At 39.8% G+C, this 20,854-nt stretch overlaps 3 protein-coding genes across 5 annotated transcripts in view; 1 reads left to right on the forward strand and 2 right to left on the reverse strand.

Moving 5' to 3' along the window:
• LOC133545393 (zinc finger protein 501-like) overlaps positions 1-20,854 on the reverse strand; it is a 399,721-nt gene that overhangs the window by 304,159 nt on the left and 74,708 nt on the right. The window lies entirely within an intron of this gene.
• LOC133545390 (gastrula zinc finger protein XlCGF57.1-like) overlaps positions 1-20,854 on the forward strand; it is a 179,611-nt gene that overhangs the window by 40,512 nt on the left and 118,245 nt on the right. Inside the window, exons 1-2 of one of the 3 annotated variants that reach the window (XM_061890912.1) lie at positions 17,069-17,249; positions 19,457-19,679. The exons of 1 other annotated variant lie outside the window; for it this stretch is intronic. In XM_061890912.1, the coding sequence (XP_061746896.1) occupies positions 17,094-17,249; positions 19,457-19,679 (379 nt within the window). In that variant the 5' untranslated portion in view covers positions 17,069-17,093. Of the gene's footprint in view, positions 1-17,068; positions 17,250-19,456; positions 19,680-20,854 lie in introns of those variants that run through there. One more of the 3 variants, XM_061890916.1, reaches the window with a different exon arrangement.
• On the reverse strand, positions 9,778-17,095 carry LOC133545425 (zinc finger protein 391-like). The gene is made up of 2 exons (XM_061891016.1): positions 16,845-17,095; positions 9,778-11,495 (listed from the first exon to the last, which is right to left on the reverse strand). Exon 2 carries the CDS (start codon positions 11,455-11,457, stop codon positions 9,919-9,921), a length of 1,539 nt encoding a protein of 512 aa, XP_061747000.1. The 5' UTR covers positions 11,458-11,495; positions 16,845-17,095; the 3' UTR covers positions 9,778-9,918.

Raw genomic sequence — 20,854 nt, forward strand, 5'->3', positions numbered from 1 at the left:
AGAACTGCGCGGATAATCCCTTTTCCTACAGTCCGTAAACGCACCCCTACGCATTGTGTCAGTAAGCGCCTAAACCCCGGCCAATTTGTGCCCAAAATTACGGGGTGCGAGAGGTGTGTACTTACAGCTACCTCTACCCTATGCTTTTGGCCCTCATACCAAATTTCTACTGGCACCATAGGGTACTCGTGCACATCCCCATGAACAGACCTGATTTTTAGCCGTGTCGCATGCCTCAAAGCCCCGGTTCGAACCAGGTTCTGGTGGATCATGGTCTGCCCACAGCCCGAATCCACCATCGCCTGGTATGTACTCCCTTGTATCATTACCTTGATACCGTACGTCTCACCCGGGTCGGGGGAGGGCACTGAAGGGCCGGCCACCGCGGCCACGCGCCCCACCTCCACCTGCTGAGGTCCCTGACCCGCGCGACCTGGCCGCCCACGCCTCCAGCACGCCTCCAGCACGCCTGCCCAAGCGTTTGAGGGGCCGTCTGCGCGGGAGATGTTCTGGGGAGAGCAGTCGGGACCTGCGGGGAAAGAACAGACGGGGAGTCATGTGGGTTAATGCGGGAAATGTGCAGCGCTCTCTCCTCATCTCGTGCGCTCCGTCCGTGCGCCATTGGTGCGGGTTGCGTCTCGCGGTGGACAGCCAGGTGATCCTCAGCGAGGGTCACTGCAGCAGCCAGGTCACGTGGCCCGTGGTCGTCCCAGTCGGCCGTCTTCTTGGTGATCGCTTCCAAGAGCTGCTCCCGGATGATCTGGTCCAGCAGTCGGCCCTCTCCCTCTCCTGGCTACAGCCAGCGCCTCGCTGCCTCTTGAAGTCACTGGGAAAAGGCGAATAGCCGGTTCTCCTTCCCCAGACGCATGGACCGGAACCGGCGTCGATTTTCTTCAGCGGTGCCTCCCGTCTGGTCCAGCACCGCCCTCCTCAGGTCAGTTAAGCGCACCCTGGATGCCGCCGGCAGGCTGAGCGCAGCACGCTGCGCCTCCCCCGTCAGGAGCGGCAAGAGCCGCACACCCCATTCTTCCTCCAGCCACGCACATGCTCTCGCCGTGGCCGAAAAAATGTCCAGGAAGGCATGGGGATCTTCTTCATCCCCCATGCGGTGCATGGTGATGGCCATTGGCCCTGGCCGGGCCCTGCCCATCTGGTCAGTCAATGCCCGCAGAACTTGGCACTGTTGGCGGCTGCTTGCTGCCACCTCGGTGAGAACACTCGCTAAATTTTCCAGGGGGTCGTCTTCCCCTGTCTCCGGTGATCCTGCCAGATTGGGCGCCAAGTTGTGGAAGACTCTTGCTTCCGGGTTCTTCGGAACACCAGGGATAGACATGACAGACTTGGTTTAGGTTCAACAATCTTTTATTTTCCAATAAACCTGAATGCTTTTCAGCAAGTTGTCTCTCCTCTTTTACCCAGTTTTGCTCTTGCCAGCTACGATATTTCCATCTCTCCCCCCTACCGCCTCACGACTGTGGCCTTTTATAGAGCGACAGGTGATTAGACAAACACTTTCAGCTGTGTCATCCAATCACCTGTCGCCAACCTCGAGGCCGGCCCTGCCACACCCCGCTTCCCCGCAGGCGCACAGGCTACGCCCATCACAGATCCCTTATCTGCTTATTGTTTTAATAGTGTTTTAGTGAGATTGTAAAGATTGTAAAGACATACCTCGAGGTCGGATGGCTGCGGGGAACATGCAATGTCTCAGAGAAAAGCCGAGGAGCCAAGCTCACAGCTGCCTTTTTAACAGCTGCTGCAGGACGATGAATAATCCAAAGATGTCTCCAGTAAGATATATATCACAATTTTCCCATCCAAAACCATGCTGGTTGACGTAGAGAAAACATGTTCGCTTGACCGCTCTGGTCCACAACAAACAAAGAAACACCGGCTGTGTCTCGGTGCTAAAGACAGCTGCAATCCACCACATTCCACCAAACACATTGTTCTTTATAGTCTCCATTATTAAATGATCAAATTGCAAAAGATTCAGCAACAAAGATGTCCAAACTACTGGGTAGTTACGCGATGAACAGAGACGACTTTTAGCCGTGTGTGGACCTGAGCTAAGATGTCCCCAACAATTTGTAACGTCATGCGCACCCTTTATCATAAGCGTCATCATTCCCTGATGTTTCAACAGGATACTTCGCGGGAAATTTAAAATTGCAATTTAGTAAACTAAATTTCGGCCATATTGGCATGTGTTGCAATGTTACGATTTCATCATTGATATATAAACTATCAGACTGCGTGGTCGGTAGTAGTGGGTTTCAGTAGGCCTTTAAAAGGGAAACATATTCACTGTGTCAGGACAGTTTCAAGATGAATTGATCACATTTGTATAATCGGCTATGAGGCATTTTATTATCATTGTACAGCCCTTACCTTTGGGCTGATACTGAGGGTGACTGTGTTGACCAGTTTGACGTGTGCAAATGATTGAATGTCCAGTACTGTAGAAATGTGTTTGGATATGACAATCCCTTTATTCCAAGCTATCAAAATGAAATGAAATGTAGGCTCTAGAACATTATGTATGCTGACCTTGAATGGCACATTGTCACAGCAGCGAGACCTGACCACACACCACACCACACAGTCGAAAACGGTTTGTCCTCCATGCAATCGCCCCTGAGTGTTCCCAGCTGAACCCAATTAAAGGATGCTACCATGGCAACTGCACCATAGCAACGGTCCCATCCCTCCCAACACTTCCTGGTTCTCAAGAGGAAGTGGGTGGAACAATCTGCCGAAAGGGAAATTCAGCATGAACTGAGGCTAGCAATCAATCAAAGAAAACAAAATAAAAACAATATAAACAAATAAGGAAATTTGTCTCCAACATATCCCTTTAATTCCTCTCAGTTTGCTATTAGACTTCTGGCATTCCACTGGGTGTGAGTTTTCCTTGCCCTTTTGTGGGTTCTTCCGAGGATGTTGCAGTCGTAATGATTTGTGCAGTCCTTTGAGACATTTGTGATTTGGGGCTATATAAATAAACATTGATTGATTGATTGATTGAACAATCAACATGGCGTTGGATTGTGGTCACATGACTCCATTTCGTCTCCTCTCAGTAGTTCAACTTGCACCTGTACCCAAGATAGTTGTTTTACATTTAAAAACTTTGCTGCTGCTTTGGAGATTATTTTGATCTTCTCACTCTTATTTCTTGCCTGTTCTGTACAGTTTATTACGTATGTCTTCTTTCTATTTCCAGTAAACTAGTAGAACATCTTAGGTGTATTGCTGCCCTCCAAAGGCTATTAACAGAATGTCCACCCTCTGCCCTATGTCCCACACTACAGACTTGGACATAAAAAGGACAGAAAGTAAAAAGCAGCTTTAAAGGCCTACTAAAATGAGATTTTCTTATTCAAACAGGGATAGCAGGTCCATTCTATGTGTCATACTTGATCATTTCGCGATATTACCATATTTTTGCTAAAATGATTTAGTAGAGAACATCGACGATAAAGTTTGCAACTTTTGGTCACTAATAGAAAAGCCTTGCCTTTACCGGAAGTCGCAGACGATGACGTCACCCGTTGAGGGCTCCTCACATCCTCACATTGTTTTTAATGGGAGCCTCCAACAAAACGAGCTATTTGGACCGAGAAAACGACAATTTCCCCATTAATTTGAGCGAAGATGAAAGATTTGTGTTTGAGGATATTGATAGCGACAAGAAAAAAAAGAAAAAAACCAAGTTAGAAAAAAACCAAGTTAAAAAAAAACGCGATTGCATTGGGACAGATTCAGATGTTTTTAGACACATTTACTAGGATGATTATGGGAAATTTCTTATATTCCCATTGTGTTGCTAGTGTTTTAGTGAGTTTAATAGTACCTGATAGTCGGAGGAGTATGTCCACGGGTGTCTTGAGGCCAGTGTCTGATGGAAGTCGACGGCAGCTGTATGGACGGCACAAGCTCAACTGATCTCCGGTAAGTGGCGACTTTTTACCACAATTTTCTCACCGAAAACTGCTGGTTGACATTTGGTCGGGATCCATGTTCGCTCGACCGCTCTGATCTATAGGAAAGCTTCACCTCCGGGAATTTTAAACAAGGAATCACCGTGTGTTTGTGTGGCTAAACGCTAAAGCTTCCCAACTCCATCTTTCTACTTTGACTTCTCCATTATTAATTGAACAAATTGCAAAAGATCCAGCAACACAGATGTCCAAAATATTGTGTAAGTATGCGGTTAAAGCAGACAACTTTTAGCTGTGTGTGTGCGCAGCGCTAATATTTCCTTACAGTCCGTGACGTCACGCGGACACGTCATCATTCCACGACGTTTTCAACAAGAAACTCACGGGAAATTTAAAATTACAATTGAGTAAACTAAAAATGTTGTATTGGCATGTGTTGCAATGTTAATATTTCATCATTGATATATAAACTATCAGACTGCGTGGTCGGTAGTAGTGGGTTTCGGGTTTGGGACATCAAAACAAAATGAATGCATTCTTTCCAACGGCCGCTGGGTGGCAGCAGAGGCTCCATGTATTACCTTAAGAAACATTTTACTTCTGACCTTTTCACATTATTTATCTCATCTTTACTGCTGGAGTTCAGCTCACTGAGGATGTAAGCTCCATTTTGGCATTTTAATTATTTTTAATAATTCATAAACAGGCTTAAAACAATCCATTATTATCATTACTGCCTATTTTTTTTTCACTCTCTACTAATTTAAACAATTCTAGCACAAAACCATTCAGGATGTTCACACAAACAATATTACACATCCCCAAATGTACAACTTTATTATGGTATTAATATCATAAATTAATACATTGAATATTCACATGTTTATAACAGTGCTGAAAATTTTTATTTCCCCCCGGGGATTAATAAAGTATTTCTGATTCTGATAATTGCATCACTCTCATAAAACCTTTAAAACTGAATGTTTTTTTACCATAGTTCAGCTTCACAATGTTGGAATATTGACTGCTGATATTAATATTCTTCGATTGTTTAGAATATTACACTATACTCTTTTTATTTGCTCAAATGAACAGGATGAAAGTGTCTTTAATTGTCACTAATTAATGTAACTATGGATAATTATGTATATAATAATCTTCCATTCTTCACCTTCATTACCCCTTGATTTAACTCTCATCTTATTTTATCCAGAGAGAATTTGACCATAAAAAAGTTGGGTGAACATCAATAAACTGTCACTAAACATTAATGAAACTAAATATATCATATTTGGAGGTTGTAAAAATGTAAAACCCAAATTATGAGGGATAATATTGAAATTAAAAGAATAAAGGTAATCACATTTTTAGGAGTTAATATGGATGATGAAGTAAGCTGGACACTACATGTAAATATTATAAAGAAAACTGAAAAAATGGAGTGCAATACGAAATACAATAAAATACTTACTTACAAATATTAGCTATAATTATTGTACCCAATTCCAGTTTAAACATACATTTTTTTATTGCCTAAAAGTCTGGGGACATACATATAAAACAATCACACAACAATATTCATATTACAAAAGAAAGTAATAAAGAAAATTAATAGAATGGATGATAGAGACCCAACAAATGATTCATAATGTCACACATTTTAAAAGTAAATAAGCTTGTACAAAAGACAACTGCTGAAATGATGTATAAAGTAAGTAATAATATACTTCCAGAAGTGGTCCAGAAGATGTTTCAGATGTGAACCAGTAAATATGAACTAAAAGGGATTTTTGTGTACTCAAAAGCAAAGGTATGAACACATGTAAAACAAATATGTACATCATATAAAGGAGTTCATCTATGGAATCATCTACAATTAGAAATTAAAATATGTAACACTTCATTATTCAAAAAACCAAAATAAAACACTATTATGAATAAGTATAAAAGTGAATTATGAATATCTAAACATTAAATGTTTATTGTGTGTACCATATTGTATGTACTGTTTACTCTCACCTTTTCAGTCAAATTGTTGTGTTCATTTTAAAGTACACAAACATGTATATGAATAAATATGTGAATTAGTGGGACAAGGAGAGTTAAAAAGTACTTTAACAAGTTCATTCAATGGCATGCAATCAGTCCTCTGATATTACAGACAACAATTTAACAATACAACAAAGGATTCTAGATTCCAAGATTTTTTAACTAAAATTATCTGCGTATACTGATCACAATTCATTAGACTTGGAATATCATCTCGATCCAGATAATATGTTTCCATCATCTGCAAATACTATTCAGAAAAGGAATATAATAACTTAATAAAATCAAAAGGCACATTTTCAGTGATCCATTTTAACAGTAGAAGCATGTATGCAAATTCCAGTGCAATTCAAGACTACTTACAACATTTTGTGAATCCATTTAGCATAATTGCTATATCTGAAACATGGTTTAATGAAGCAAAAGACATTGATTTTGAGATAAAGGATTATCATTTAAACTATGTTAACAGAACAAATAAAATGGGTGGAGGAGTCGCTACGTACGTTCACAAGAAATATAAATACAAAATATTAGAAGACATGACTGTATCAGTAAATGATATAGTTGAATGCTTATCAATAGAAATCATTAATGAAAGGAAGAAAAATATCATAGTTAGCTGCATATACAGGTCACCAGGTTCAAATGTGGAACTATTTACTGAGTGGGCTGAAAAAACTTTCTCAGAAATAGTTAATAAAACAATATTTATTTGTGGGGATTATAATATTGATCTCATGAATCCAAATAACCACATAGCAACAGAAAACTATATTAACAGGATGCACAGTATGAGTTTATACCCAACCATTACAAGACCGACTAGAATAACATCGCACAGTGCAACCCTCATCGATAACATCTTCACAAATAATATGCAGTTTTCAAACATCAGTGGAGTAATAGTCTGTGACATAACTGATCATCTGCCTGTATTCACAGTCTATAATGATGAGACCAGTACACACCTGAATTCACAGCAAAAATATACTTACAAACGAGTTAGAACAGAAGACTCTTTCAATCTATTAAATCAGGACCTAACAATGCAAAACTGGGATTGCGTGTACAACAAAAAGGATGTGGATAGTGCCTTTGAATCATTTATAGATATATTTAATTCAATATATAACCAAAAATGTCCAATAAAAAAAATTTGAAACAACAACAAAACTTTAAAGTGCCCATGGTTTACCAATGGTTTACAAAACGCGTGTAAAAAGAAAAACACATTATATAGACAATTCATCAAATTAAGTAATGTAAAACCTGGCTCAAAAAATGAATATACAAAGAAACTGATTGAAGACTCTGAAGATAGATATAAAACATATAAAAATAAATTGACTGATATAATAAGGACTAGTAAGAAATTATATTATACCAATCTATTACATAGGAATAAGAACAACACTAAGGAGGTGTGGGGAATACTTAACACTATAATTAAAGGCAAATCAAAAAATAACTTGTATCCTAGCTATTTCACTGATAACAACCAAGATAATTATAATATGAATAATGTTGTGGAGAGTTTTAACAGTTTCTTTGTAAATGTCGGATCAGAATTGGCAGCCAAAATCCCTGATTATAGCAGCAATGAAATGGAGTCACTGATGGAAATTAATCCAATGAGTATGTTTCTGTTGGGAGTGACTGAAGAGGAAATAATAGATGTTGTTAATAATTGCAAAAATAAAACATCTACTGATTGTTTTGACATGGATATGACACTTGTGAAAAAAAACATACATTCCATCACCAAACCACTAACTTATATATTTAACCTGTCCTTCCAAACAGGACAATTTCCTAATAAAATGAAAATGGCAAAGGTAATACCAATATATATAAATGGGAACAAACACATCTTCACAAACTACCGACCTGTCTCTTTGCTCCCGCAGTTTTCCAAAATCTTAGAGAAATTATTTAACATTAGATTACAGAAATTTATAGATAAACATAAGATAATTAATTGAAAGTCAATATGGTTTTAGGACAGCAAGGTCAACATCTATGGCAATAATTGATGCAGTAGAAGAGATAACCAATAGCTTAGATAGTAAGAAATATGCAGCTGGAATTTACATGGATCTGAGTAAAGCATTTGACACCATTAATCATCAAATATTACTGAAAAACTTATACAGATATGGAATAAGGGGAGTAGCTTTGACTTGCATAAGGAGCTATTTAACACAAAGACAGCAGTTTGTGAAGATGGGCGAGTTCACATCTGGGCATTTGGACATTGCTTGTGGGGTTCCACAGGGATCCGTTTTTGGTCCCAAGTTATTTAACTTATATATTAATGACATATTTAAAGTATCAAATGTATTAAAATTAGTCATATTCGCAGACGACACTAATATTTTCTATTCTAACGATAATTATACAAATTTTGTATCCACCCTAAATATTGAACTTGCAAAATTAAAAACACGGTTAGATATAAACAAATGATCCCTTATTTTAAAGAAAACAAAAGTTATGTTATTCAGCTATTCCAATCCAGGACCAGCAATAAATATACATGGCGTGATTCTAGAAATGGTGTCAGAAATTAAATTCTTAGGAGTCACTATTGATAATAAATTATGCTGGAAACCACACATAAGACATATACAAAGCAAAATCTCCAAAACCATCTCTATTATCAATAAATCCAAATTCTTCTTAAATTACACAGCTCTGCATTTATTGTATTGTTCATTGGTCTTACCATATCCAAATTACTGCATAGAAATCTGGGTGGGGCAACAAGTACAAAACGTCACTACATCCCCTGGTTACACTCCAAAAACGTGCAATAAGAATTCTACACAAGGTGGGATATTGTGACCACACAAATATTTTATTTTTACAATCTAAATTATTAAAACTGCCTGATCTAGTTGATTTTAATACAGCTCAATTATTATTTAAAGCAAACAAAAAGGTTCTACCTGCCAATATTCAAATACATTTCAAACACAGAGAAGGAGTTCATAATCTAAGGGGGTGTAGTATCTTTACTATTCCAACAGTAAGAACTACCAGGAAAAGTTTGTGTGTGTCTGTGCGTAGAGTGAAACTTTGGAACGGATTGGATGTGGGGCTCAAGCAATGTCCAAATGTCCATCAGTTCAAAACAAGATCCAAAAAAATGGTATGAGCAATGTATAGGAATGTGAACATGGATGCCTAAGTGTTAAACTCCATCACTGGCTAATAATGATTATTGTTATTATTATTATTATTGTTGTTATTATCATCATCTTCATTATTTTATATGTATTATTGTCATCATTTATTGTCATTGCTATTGCTATTGTTCATATTGTTATTATTATTGTTATCATTATCGATATTATTATTGTTTAGTCATTGTTGATATTATCATTATTATTATTACTTCTATGACATCACCCAACTAGTTAAACTATATGAATTAGTATCAATGAGAGGAATACATTGAATTGTGTGTGTGTGTGCGTGTGTGTGTTTGTGTGCGCATGTGTGTGTGTGTGTGTGTGTGTGTGTGTGTGTGTGTATGTGTGTGTGTGTGTGTGTGTGTGTGCACAAACAATCCTATATGCAATTTGAGTAATACTAATTTTCTGCAAATGTAAAAACAAATATGAATTCTGACTAAAGAATTGGTGCCGATGGAAACTAAGAAAAGGGATTTGGGTACACTAAATCCCTTAAAGTTTTGACAGTTCATTTCAAATCCTGCAGTTTCATTTGCTGCTGCTGTTCTCACCAGCACACTTGTGTTTCTTACACTGGTACTTAGAAGAGAATCTTTCACCACACACACTGCAACTCAACAATTTTTCTCCTGTGTGTGTTCTCACGTGCACTTTAATAGATCTTAGGTGACCTAAGCTTTTGTTGCAGCTTGAACAGGAGTATGGTTTTTCACCAGAGTGCGTTCTCATGTGTGATTTGAAAGGGGGCCAATGAGTAAAATCTTTACCACAGATTGAAAAAAAAAAAAAGGTTTTTCTCCAGTGTGTGTTCTCATGTGTACTTTCAAATGTGGCCTCTGAGTAAAATCTTTACCACAGATTGAACATGAAAAAGCTTTTTTTCCAGTGTGTGTTCTCATGTGTATTTTTAAACTTTGATTTATTGCAAAACTTTTACCACATTCTGAGCAGGAAAAAGGTTTTTCTCCAGTGTGTATTCTCATGTGTACTTTTAACCTTTGATTTATTGCAAAACTTTTGCCACATTCTGAGCAGGAAAAAGGTTTTTCTCCAGTGTGTATTCTCGTGTGTGCTTTGAAATATTCCTTTCCAGTAAAATCTTTACTGCAGATTGAACATGTAAAAGGTTTTCCTCCAGTATGTGTTCTCATGTGTACTTTCAAATTTGAGCTTTGAGTAAAATCTTTACCACAGATTGAACATGGAAAAGGTTTTTCTCCAGTGTGTGTTCTCATGTGTACTTTCAAATGTTGTCTTTGAGTAAAATCTTTACCGCAGATTGAACATGAAAAAGGTTTTTCTCCAGTGTGAGTTTTCATGTGTTCTTTCATCATTTGTTTGCGTCTAAAATCTCTACCACATTCTGAGCACGAAAAGGGTTTTTCTCCAGTGTGTATTCTCATGTGTACTTTAAAATCACTAGGATATTTAAAAGTTTTGTCACAGTGAGAACATGTGAAGTGAGTGTTGTCAGTGTGACATGTCTTATCATCTTTAGAGTCTTCATCATCAGTGTCAGGAGAGTGTGACGTTGTGTCCTCACTATCTGATAGTGGAGCTAAGAGCTTGTCTGCTTGTGATCCTCCACAGTGGTCTCCATCAGCTTCTGTTTTCATGTGTTGTGTTGAGCTGCTGCTTGGAGGCTCTGCCTCTTTCTTCTCCTCATTTTCACCTTTGACCTCATCATCTTCACTTTTCACAGGGACACCAGTCACTGGCATCTTGGTGACATCAACCTCCTCCAGTCCTTCAAGATGCTCTCCCTGCTGACTGATGCTGTGTTCCTCTTCTTCCTCTTTAATGACAGGGGTGAGTGGGTCCTCCTCTTCATCCGTAATGTGAGGGGTCAGTGGATCCACCTCTTCCTCCTTAAGGTGAGGGCTCAGTGGATCCACCACTTCCTCTTTGAATTGGGGTGTCGGTGGGTCCTCCTCTTCCTCTTTTAAATGAGGAATCAGTGGGTCCACCTCTTCCTCCTTAGTGTGAGAGCTCAGTGGTTCTATCGCTACTTCCCTAAAATGCGGTGTCAGTGGGTCCTCCTCTTCCTCTTTAAAAAAGGGTGTCAGTGGATCCACCTCTTCCTCCTTAATGTGAGAGCTCAGTGGCTCCACCGCTTCCTCTTTAAAATGGGCTGTCAGTGGGTCCTCCTCTTTCTCTTTAAAATGGGTAGTCTGTGGATCCTCCTCTTCCTTTTTAAAATGGGGGATCAATGGGTATTCCGCTATCTTCTTAATGTGGGAGGGCTGTGGCTCCTCAAACCGCATCCTGAAGCTCCACTTCTGTTGCTCAGGGTGAAGATGTTCTTCAAAGAGACAAACACACCATCTCTGCTCAGTCACACAATGCATTCAGTTCTTTTACATGGACTTACGAAAAACAAGTTGTCGTATGAACTGTCTTGAAATCTCAGTGACGCACAAATCACGCTGATCTTTACAACATTATTCACAGGAAAAGAAACACAAACCAGGACGACAGGACTTTACTATGGATGGACGATATGGTTTAAAATTTATTTTGCGATATATTATTTCATATTGAATTATTAACAGAACCATTTCAAAACAGTCTACAAAGGCTCCTAATTTAGTTGCTGAAATATGCAGTAAAATATTACATCATTTCCAGTATTATTTTCCTAAATAAAGTACCATAACCAGATAATAACAGTAAATAAACAAGTACATTAATAAGAATTGTTTGACGAAATAATACAATAACAAATGACACAATATGTTACTGCATATGTCAGCAGCCAAATTAGGAGCTTTTGTAACCCGTTTTAAAATTATTCTATAATCAATCATATACCAAATTATATATCGTAACATATATTGTTATTAGGATATAGATTTTAGGTCTAATCGCCCATACCAAACATTGGTTAGCCGAGTCATTTTGTTTGGCCCACCAATCATATTTGTTTTATATTCTTCAGATGTGTGTGTATGTTTAAAATGTTGTACTCCTGTTCTACATCTCGTGGAAGAGTCTTGTCGTGTGGATGGTGTGCATTTAACTAAGGGTGTGACAATAAGGTCAGCTCAACAAAGGATACTCAATATTTTAATACAATATAATATTTTGGTGGTAACATGATTCTTACACAAATGTATATGTCATGGGTATTTGAATGTACTTTCCCTTGTGTGCTTAGTTTTACTGTAACTTCATAGTGGATAATATCTATAAACAACCTCAATTGTTTTTCATCTTTAATTTGAAGGGTTGTTTACTTATCCGACAAATTAAAAGGAAACACCACTTTTTTTAAATGTTGCCAATCTTTCACAATCCTTATTTAAGACATATGTTTTAAATTGTTATGAATTGTATTTCGTAAATAAATGTGAGGAAAACTCAGCTAACATTGGAGTCAATGGGAGCTCCTCTATTAGACCCACAAAGTCCTCCAAATAACCCTCCAAAAACTGCCAACTATATTCCATTTACATTTTGTGACCTGAATATTAACCAAGTATTAGTGATATTATTATAAGCATTAAGCACTAATGCTAATGACCTACTTTTAGCGGTGCATTGATCACAGAAGTAACTAGCTTATGCTGCTATATTGACATACTGAGCTGCTTTCTCGCCTCTAAGATGCTGAAAGCTAATTCTAGCTTATAAATCATGCTTGTCACTTATGTAGTAGAAGGTTGTGGACATAAACCGAGAACTTGGTCAACTTTGACATCCAACTTAGACCTGGAGATGGCAAGAAAGGCACGATAATATGCTCTTTTGCACCCACCCTTTTTAACCATTTGCGAGGATGAATTCTTCATCTAAACGGGAAGATATGAACATCCCATCATTCGGCATCCCAGTGAGAGCAGACATTTTATGCTTAAAATGAGCAAAATATGTAAATATGAAATGTTATTAAGAATGTTACTACATTACATATATACTTACAGTGTGTATTTAAAATGTTGAAGGGGGTTTTAGGACGTTATTTAGAGGACTTTATAGGCAGAATAGATTGGTTATCAATGACTCAATTGTTAGCTAACTTTTCCTAAGGTTTATTTTCTATTTAGGATGCGTTAACCATCGATCTGCTCAGTGGCCTTGTGGTTAGAGTGTCTGCCCTGAAACTGGAAAGTTGTGAGTTCAAACCCGGGCCGAGTCATACCAAAGACTATAAAAACGGGACCCATTAAAGGGGAACATAATCACCAGACCTATGTAAGCGTCAATATATAACTTGATGGTGCAGAAAAAAGACCATATATTTTTTTAACCGATTTCCGAACTCTAAATGGGTGAATTTTGGCGAATTAAACGCCTTTCTGTTTATTGCTCTGGTGGCGATGACGTCAGAATGTGACGTCACCGAGGTAATACTGCTGCCATTTTCATTTTCTACACATTACACACACGGGTCTCATCTCTGTTATTTTTCGTTTTTTCGACTATTTTTTGGAACCTTGGAGACATCATGCCTCGTCGGTGTGTTGTCGGAGGGTGTAACAACACTAACAGGGAGGGATTCAAGTTTCACCGAAGATGTGAAAGTGTTTGCCGCCAGACCCCCATTGAATGTGCTGTAGTGTCTTCACATTTGACTGGCAATGACAGACATGACACAGAGATGTATGGATAACCTGCAGATGCATTTGCAACGATAAAGTCAACGAAATCACAAAGGTGAGTTTTGTTGTTGACTTATGTGCTAATCAGACATATTAGGTTGCGGCGTGACTGCCAGCTAATCGATGCTAACATGCTATGCTAATAGATGCTAACATGCTATTTACCGGCGATGACAGACATGGCACGGAGATGTATGGATAACCTGCAGATGCATTTGCAATGATAAAGTCAACAAAATCACAAAGGTGAGTTTTGTTGATGTTGACTTATGTGCTAATCAGACATATTTGGTCACGGCGTGACTGCCAGCTAATCGATGCTAACATGCTATTTACCAGCGGTGCTAAAGCAGACATGGCACAGAGATGTATGGATAACCTGCAGATGCATTTGCAACTATATTACGTTTCCTTCCATCCATCCATCCATCCATTTTCTACCGCTTATTCCCTTTTTGGGGTCGCGGGGGGCGCCGGCGCCCATCTCAGCTACAATCGGGCTGAAGGCGGCGTACACCCTGGACAAGTCGCTACCTCATTGCAGGGCCAACACTGATAGACAGACAACTTTCACACTCACATTCACACACTAGGGCCAATTTAGTGTTGCCAATCAACCTATCCCCAGGTGCATGTCTTTGGAAGTGGGAGGAAGCCGGAGTACCCGGAGGGAACCCACGCATTCACGGGGAGAACATGCAAACTCCACACAGAAAGATCCCGAGCCTGGGTTTGAACCCAGGACTGCAGGACCTTCGTATTGTGAGGCAGACGCACTAACCCCTCTGCCACCGTGAAGCCCGTTTCCTTCCACCCACATTTAATGCGAAAAAAAACACATACCAATCGACGGATTTAAGTTGCTCCATAATCATAAAATGCGAAAGTCCTGATCGTTTGGTCCGCACATTTTACAGGCGGTGCTAACGCAGCTATTCGGCCATGCTATGGCTATGAATAGCGTCAATAGCTATTCGCTCAATAGCTTCAGTTTCTTCTTCAATACTTTCATACTCCAACCATCTGTTTCAATACATGCGTAATCTGTTGAATCGCTTAAGCCGCTGAAATCTGAGTCTGAATCCGAGCTAATGTCGCTATATCTTGCTGTGGTATTCCCATTGTTTGTTTACATTGGCAGCACTGTAAGACGTCACAGGAAAACGGATAGTGGTTTAGAAGATAGCGGAAATAAGGCACTTTAAAGCTTTATTTAGGGATATTCCGGGGCCGGTAAAATTAAAAAAAATAAAATAAAAAAATACAACAAGCCACTGGGAACTGATTTTTATTGTTTTTAACCCTTTTGAAATTGTGATAATGTTCCCCTTTAACTCCTTGCTTGGCACTCAGCGTCAAGGGTTGGGGGTTAAATGACCAAATGATTCCCGAGCGCAGCCTCCGCTGCCCTCACCTCCCAGGGGTGAACTTGGGGATGGGTCAAATGCAGAGGATAATTTCACCACACCTACTGTGTGACTACCATTGGGACTTTAACTTTAACTTACATAGGGACTGTGAATGATTCCAAAAAGTGCAGTTCCTTTGAAATAGAAAAATAGAACAAGATATCATGTGAAGTGAAGTGAATTATATTTATATAGCGCTTTTCTCTGGTGACTCAAAACACTTTACATAGCAAAATCCAATATCTAAGTTACATTTAAAACAATGTGGGTTGAACTGGGAGCAGGTGGGTAAAGTGTCTTGCCCAAGGACACAACAGCAGTGACTAGGATGGCAGAAGCTGGGATCAAACCTGGAACCCTCAAGTTGCTGGCACGACTACTCTACCAACCAAGCTATACCGCCCCAAGTAATAAGAACATAATATATCAATAATAAAACGCCTCAAAGTAAATTTGATGAATTCATCTTTATACAGTCCTTTTATCAGGCTTTCCCTTTTAAAGGGCAAAGTTATCGCAGGGTCTTTTGTCCTAATGACTGTCTGGTTTAAGTGAGGAGACTATAATTAAGGAAAACACTTTATTTACAAATGGACTACAATAAGTCACTCATTTTTACAGGTAGCCAAAGTTGGGATATAATTAAGATAATGAAGAATGAAGTCATTAAGAAATGTTTAATATAGCTTAGAATAGGCCGTGCAACTAATCATATGTCCTGAGTTCCAGTTGAAACTGGGTGCAAGTTCATGCCCACGCACATACACTCTTATCGCCCACATTCTTGCCACTGTTTACGTGGCTTCTTGGCCGAGGTCTGAAGGACAACACCAGATATGAAGTCGGAGTCCAGGGAGAAAAAAAGCACCAGTCAATATCTCACAGAAGGAACCTTCCTGGTGTAACCTGACACCACCACAAAGGTTCCTCCATGCTCGTGCTCGTACTACCTGGCTTGGTAGGCTCATACCCGCCTACCAAGCCAAAGACTTAGGTCCAATGACGTAACAGGGCGTAGCTGCCGCTGATTGGACAGACACGCAAATACCACATTTTCACCACTCCCCGTTGTCGGTTAAAAACATAGCTTTGTGCTGCACTTTGGACACACCTGCTGTAGGCTACAAGGAGCTAGCAGCTACACAACAGCTAAGCTAAAACAGCACATTTAAGCATATCAAATAATTATCGTTGCTTAATACGTACACAAAGTCTCCAAAACAGAAGTCTGATAGAAAGTATCCAGTAACAAACCTGTCCGCAACATTCAACGTTCGTTGCCATGAGCTTGACTTAATGAATTATTGTGGCCACTAGGTGTTACGAAAGATCAAATCGAACAATTGCAAAAGCATCCGTCATAAGGTTACTGTTTTTTTTATATTTGTGTCAATATGTATAAGCATCCTCAGCCTTCCCGGGAAGGTCTATTCAGGTGTACTGGAGAGGAGTTTATGCCGCATAGTCGAACCTCGGATTCAGGAGGAACAGTGTGGTTTCCTCCTTGTACTCTATCGTTTTTTGTTTTTTTTCCATCATCACATATATTTCTTCAACGGCAGCAGTTAGTCGCTGAGTCACCAACACTCACATCATTTGTAATGTGGACATGTTCACACAATAAAAACCCTTTACACTTACATTGGATCTCTGCTTTGATGTGTCGATCACTTCCGCCTCTGTTTGTTAGCAGCTAAAAGACTTAAGCATCCGCATACAAACAATTAATAAGGACGTTTACTCTGTTAAACGACACACGTGTGCACATGTACGTTGTAATTAAGACCAAGAAACCATAAGAACCAAAACAACGTATTATCCGCCAGACGCCATCTTGTTTTGTTCTTCCTCCTGTGTGACGTCTTCGAGGTGTTCTCAACCGCGGAACAAATGTTGGCCAAACACGTGTTTCACTGGGACAATAGTGAGTGGTGCACTTTTCCTTCGCCCAGCCACAGACCAACAAAAAAAGTCCCATTTAAGAGTTGCTGGTGTAACAATAGGAAGAATATATTCCACTCCTCTCTTCTACACGCAGCTTATGAGGTAATATAAATTATATATTTTTATATTATTTATCTTATTTACCTGATATGTTGTTCGAAGCTAACGTGCTAGCGTTAGCCCGTTAGCAGGCCTTTGTAGCAAATGCTATCGTGTTTTTTTTTAGGAGTGTATTTTATATGTTCTCTATGAGAATTTTATTGACTTATTTAATACTTTAACTGTTTTTTTCGCTTTATATTACAGTCACCCTTAACGTCATTAAATATCTGTTACTAGAAAGGAACGAACGTCTCGTAATTTAAGTCTGGAATAAATCACATGTTATCATAATAACAATAGCGCTTTTCAGTGTACTCAAAGATGCTTTACAGGATAAAAATTCAATTATTAAATTTATTTTTATTATTATTATAACAGTGTAATATAATGTATTACAAATACATTGCAGTGGTCTGCTTTGTGTTGCTGCTAACTTCATTAGCAATAAATACAAATGATGTTGTTTGCACGCACTTTTATTACCTTGATGACATCCATCCATGTTTCTACCGCTTGTCCCTTTTGAGGTTGCGAGGGTTGGGGGGTGGAGTCTATCTCAGCTGCATTCGGGCAGACATATCATGGAAATTAAATCAACTGATGCTTGTTATTACGAATACACTATTTGGACAATTGTAAGCAATTAATGCTCATTCAGAGAGACAAAAATAAATATTTAATGAAATAAATGTTAAATATTAAAAATGGCTTTAATATACTGCACACAAATTGAACACACATCAATATTTTGTTTGTAATCAAAGCATGAGGTACACAAATATTCTAATATATATATATATATAAAGTGCCATCCCAAGGAATTGTCCAAAGTGTTTTGGTATCCTGGAGCATTCAAAGTTCCTTTCATTGGAACTGAGGGGCAAAGCCCAACTCCTGAAAAACTAACCCCACACCATAATTCCTCCCCCACCAAATTTCACACGAGACACGATGCCGTCAGAAATGTAGCATTCTCCTGGCAACCTCCAAACCCAGACTGGCCCATCAGATTGCTAGATGGAAAAAGCGTGACTCATCAGTCCAGAGAAGGTGTCTCCACTGCTCTAGAGTCCAGTGGCGACGTGCTTTACACCACTGCATCCCACGCTTTGCATTGGACTAGGTGATGCATGGCTTAAATGCAGCTGCACGGCCATGGAAAGTCATTCCATTAAGCTCTCTGCCTACTGTACGTGGGTTAATTGGATGGTCACATGAAGTTCGGAGCTCTGTAGCAACTGATTGTGCAGAAAGTCTTTGCACTATGCGCTTCAGCATCTGCTGACCCCTTTCTGTCCGTTTACGTGGCCTACCACTTCATGGCTGAGTTGTTGTTGTTCCCAAACCCTTCACTTTTCTGGTAATAAAATTGACTTTGGAACATTTAGAAGCGAGAACATTTCACGACTGGATTTGTTGCACAGGTGGCTTCCTATGACAGTTCCATGCTGGAAATCACTGAGTGCGGCCCATTCTTTCACAAAATGTTTGTAGAAACAGTCTCCATGCCTAAGTGCTTGATTTTATAATTGATTAGAACACCTGATTCTCATCATTTGGATGGGTGGCCAAATACTTTTGGCAATATAGTGGGTATATATACTCTCACGCCAGCACATTTCCTAAGGTGTGAGTGAGGTTCAACCAACATACTATCACACGGCCACACTCGCTGGCACTTGTTACACGTGCTTCGCTGCACTTCTGTTTGTTTTCTGTTGGGTTAAAAATGTTGCTTTCGTAGAAGGAAGAACAAGGAGAGGATATTGCGCGTAAAAGTTAAGCCAACTGGCCACAGCTCTGCAGTCCTGGTCACCGTTGACGTGAGGTGGGACTATTTTGGAGGTGCATGTCAAGGTTGGCTGGTAGGTTGGTAGTGGGAGGAGCGAGTTGGCGTCACTTGATGCTGGAGCACAATGAAACGTTTATACGTGCAGACTGACTTAATGCAGTCATGACGGTATTAAAATCCCAGCAGGAGGTTTTTCATAAGTTGTTACTTTTTATCAATAATTAATGTAAATGCAGAAAACAAGATCAATTACACAATTCATAATATTCAATAACTGATGATTATTCCATGTGTAGAAGAACATCACCACCAATTGGTGTCAGTCCACTTGGAAAATATTATATTTGAAGGACTAAAAAATATTTGACACATCTGAGCTGAAGTTTGTTTGTGTTGTCTTGCGAACGTCCAACAGATGAACGCTCATCAAGAAGAACGTCCTCTTCAACAGCAGGGGGATCCACAGCCCCCCCACATTAAAGAAGAAAAGGAAGCTCCCTGGGTTACTCAGGAGGAAGAGTTTGTTCCAGAGCAGGAGAAGGCGGATCTCACCAAGTTTCCACTGACTGTTGTCTCTGTGAAGACTGAAGAGCATGAAGACAAACCACCTGAGTCCTCACAGCTTCATCACAGTCCAAGTAAGCACAACATATAGATGTCATTCAATATGTATGCTAAATAGTAAAAAAACTGCTAGTACAAGGCGGCTAACATTATAGGTAATGGTAGTCCTCTATTGTTCCTTTAAAGCCCCTTTAAATCACCAACATTACTCCATTTACTTGTAGTGACCTGTATATTAACCAAGTATTAGCAGCATTGTAATTGTAAGAGCTAACTTCGAGAAACTACTCTTAGTCAAACAGATCCTTGCTCGCAGAGAGGTTGACTAGCTACTGAGCTGTTGCTGCATCGCCTCTGAGTTAGTAAGTTTGTTCTAGATTATAAATCATGCCTCACGCTTGTATCGGCAAAGGTTGTGACCATACACCGAGAAGTTGGCCAAATTTGTTTTCAACCCAAAGATGTCACTAGAAAGACACGGCAAGATGCTCATTTAGCAACAAGCTGGACGAGCTGAAGCTGCAGATTGCGACAAATAAGATGGTCGGGGACAGCTGCATTCTGCTCATCACGGAGACGTGGCTTCACCCGCTCATCCCGGACGCGGCTATCAAGCTAGCGGGCCTCACAACATATCGGCATGACTGAACCAAAGACTCCGGTAAGAGCAGAGGAGGGGGGTTAGCATCTACGTCAACAACAGCTGGTGCACCAACAACAAGACTGTTACCAGTCACTGGAGTACGTTACTGTGAAATGCAGACCCATCTACCTTCCACGGGAGTTTAATGTTGTCATGGTAATGGCTGTTCACATACTAGTACAGCACTCAGGGTGTTACTTGACTCCATTAGCGGTCAACAAAGTGCGTACCTTGAGGCGGTGCACATCATTGCTGGGGACAAAAAAGGCTACCCTTTTTTTTATTTTAGCTCTGCGTTCTATACCATCCTCCACCACAGACTGGTGCCCAAACTAACAGGGCTGGGACTGTCTTCCTCCATCTGCCACTGGATCCTGGACTCCCTGACAAATCGCTCTCAGAGGGTGGAGGTAGGCTCCCACCTCCAAGCATCCATCAGCATCAGCACCGGCTCCCCCCAGGGCTGCGTACTAAGCCCCCTACTCTACACCCTCCACACTCATGCCAGCAATACCACTATTAAGTTTGTAGACGACACCACAGGAGTGGGACTCATTTCCTGGAGGGATGATTCTGCCTACAGGAATGAAGTAGAGCGGTTGACTG

Source organism: Nerophis ophidion, linkage group LG28 (genome assembly GCF_033978795.1).
Source record: "Nerophis ophidion isolate RoL-2023_Sa linkage group LG28, RoL_Noph_v1.0, whole genome shotgun sequence".
In the NCBI taxonomy this organism is placed as follows: Eukaryota; Metazoa; Chordata; class Actinopteri; order Syngnathiformes; family Syngnathidae; genus Nerophis; species Nerophis ophidion.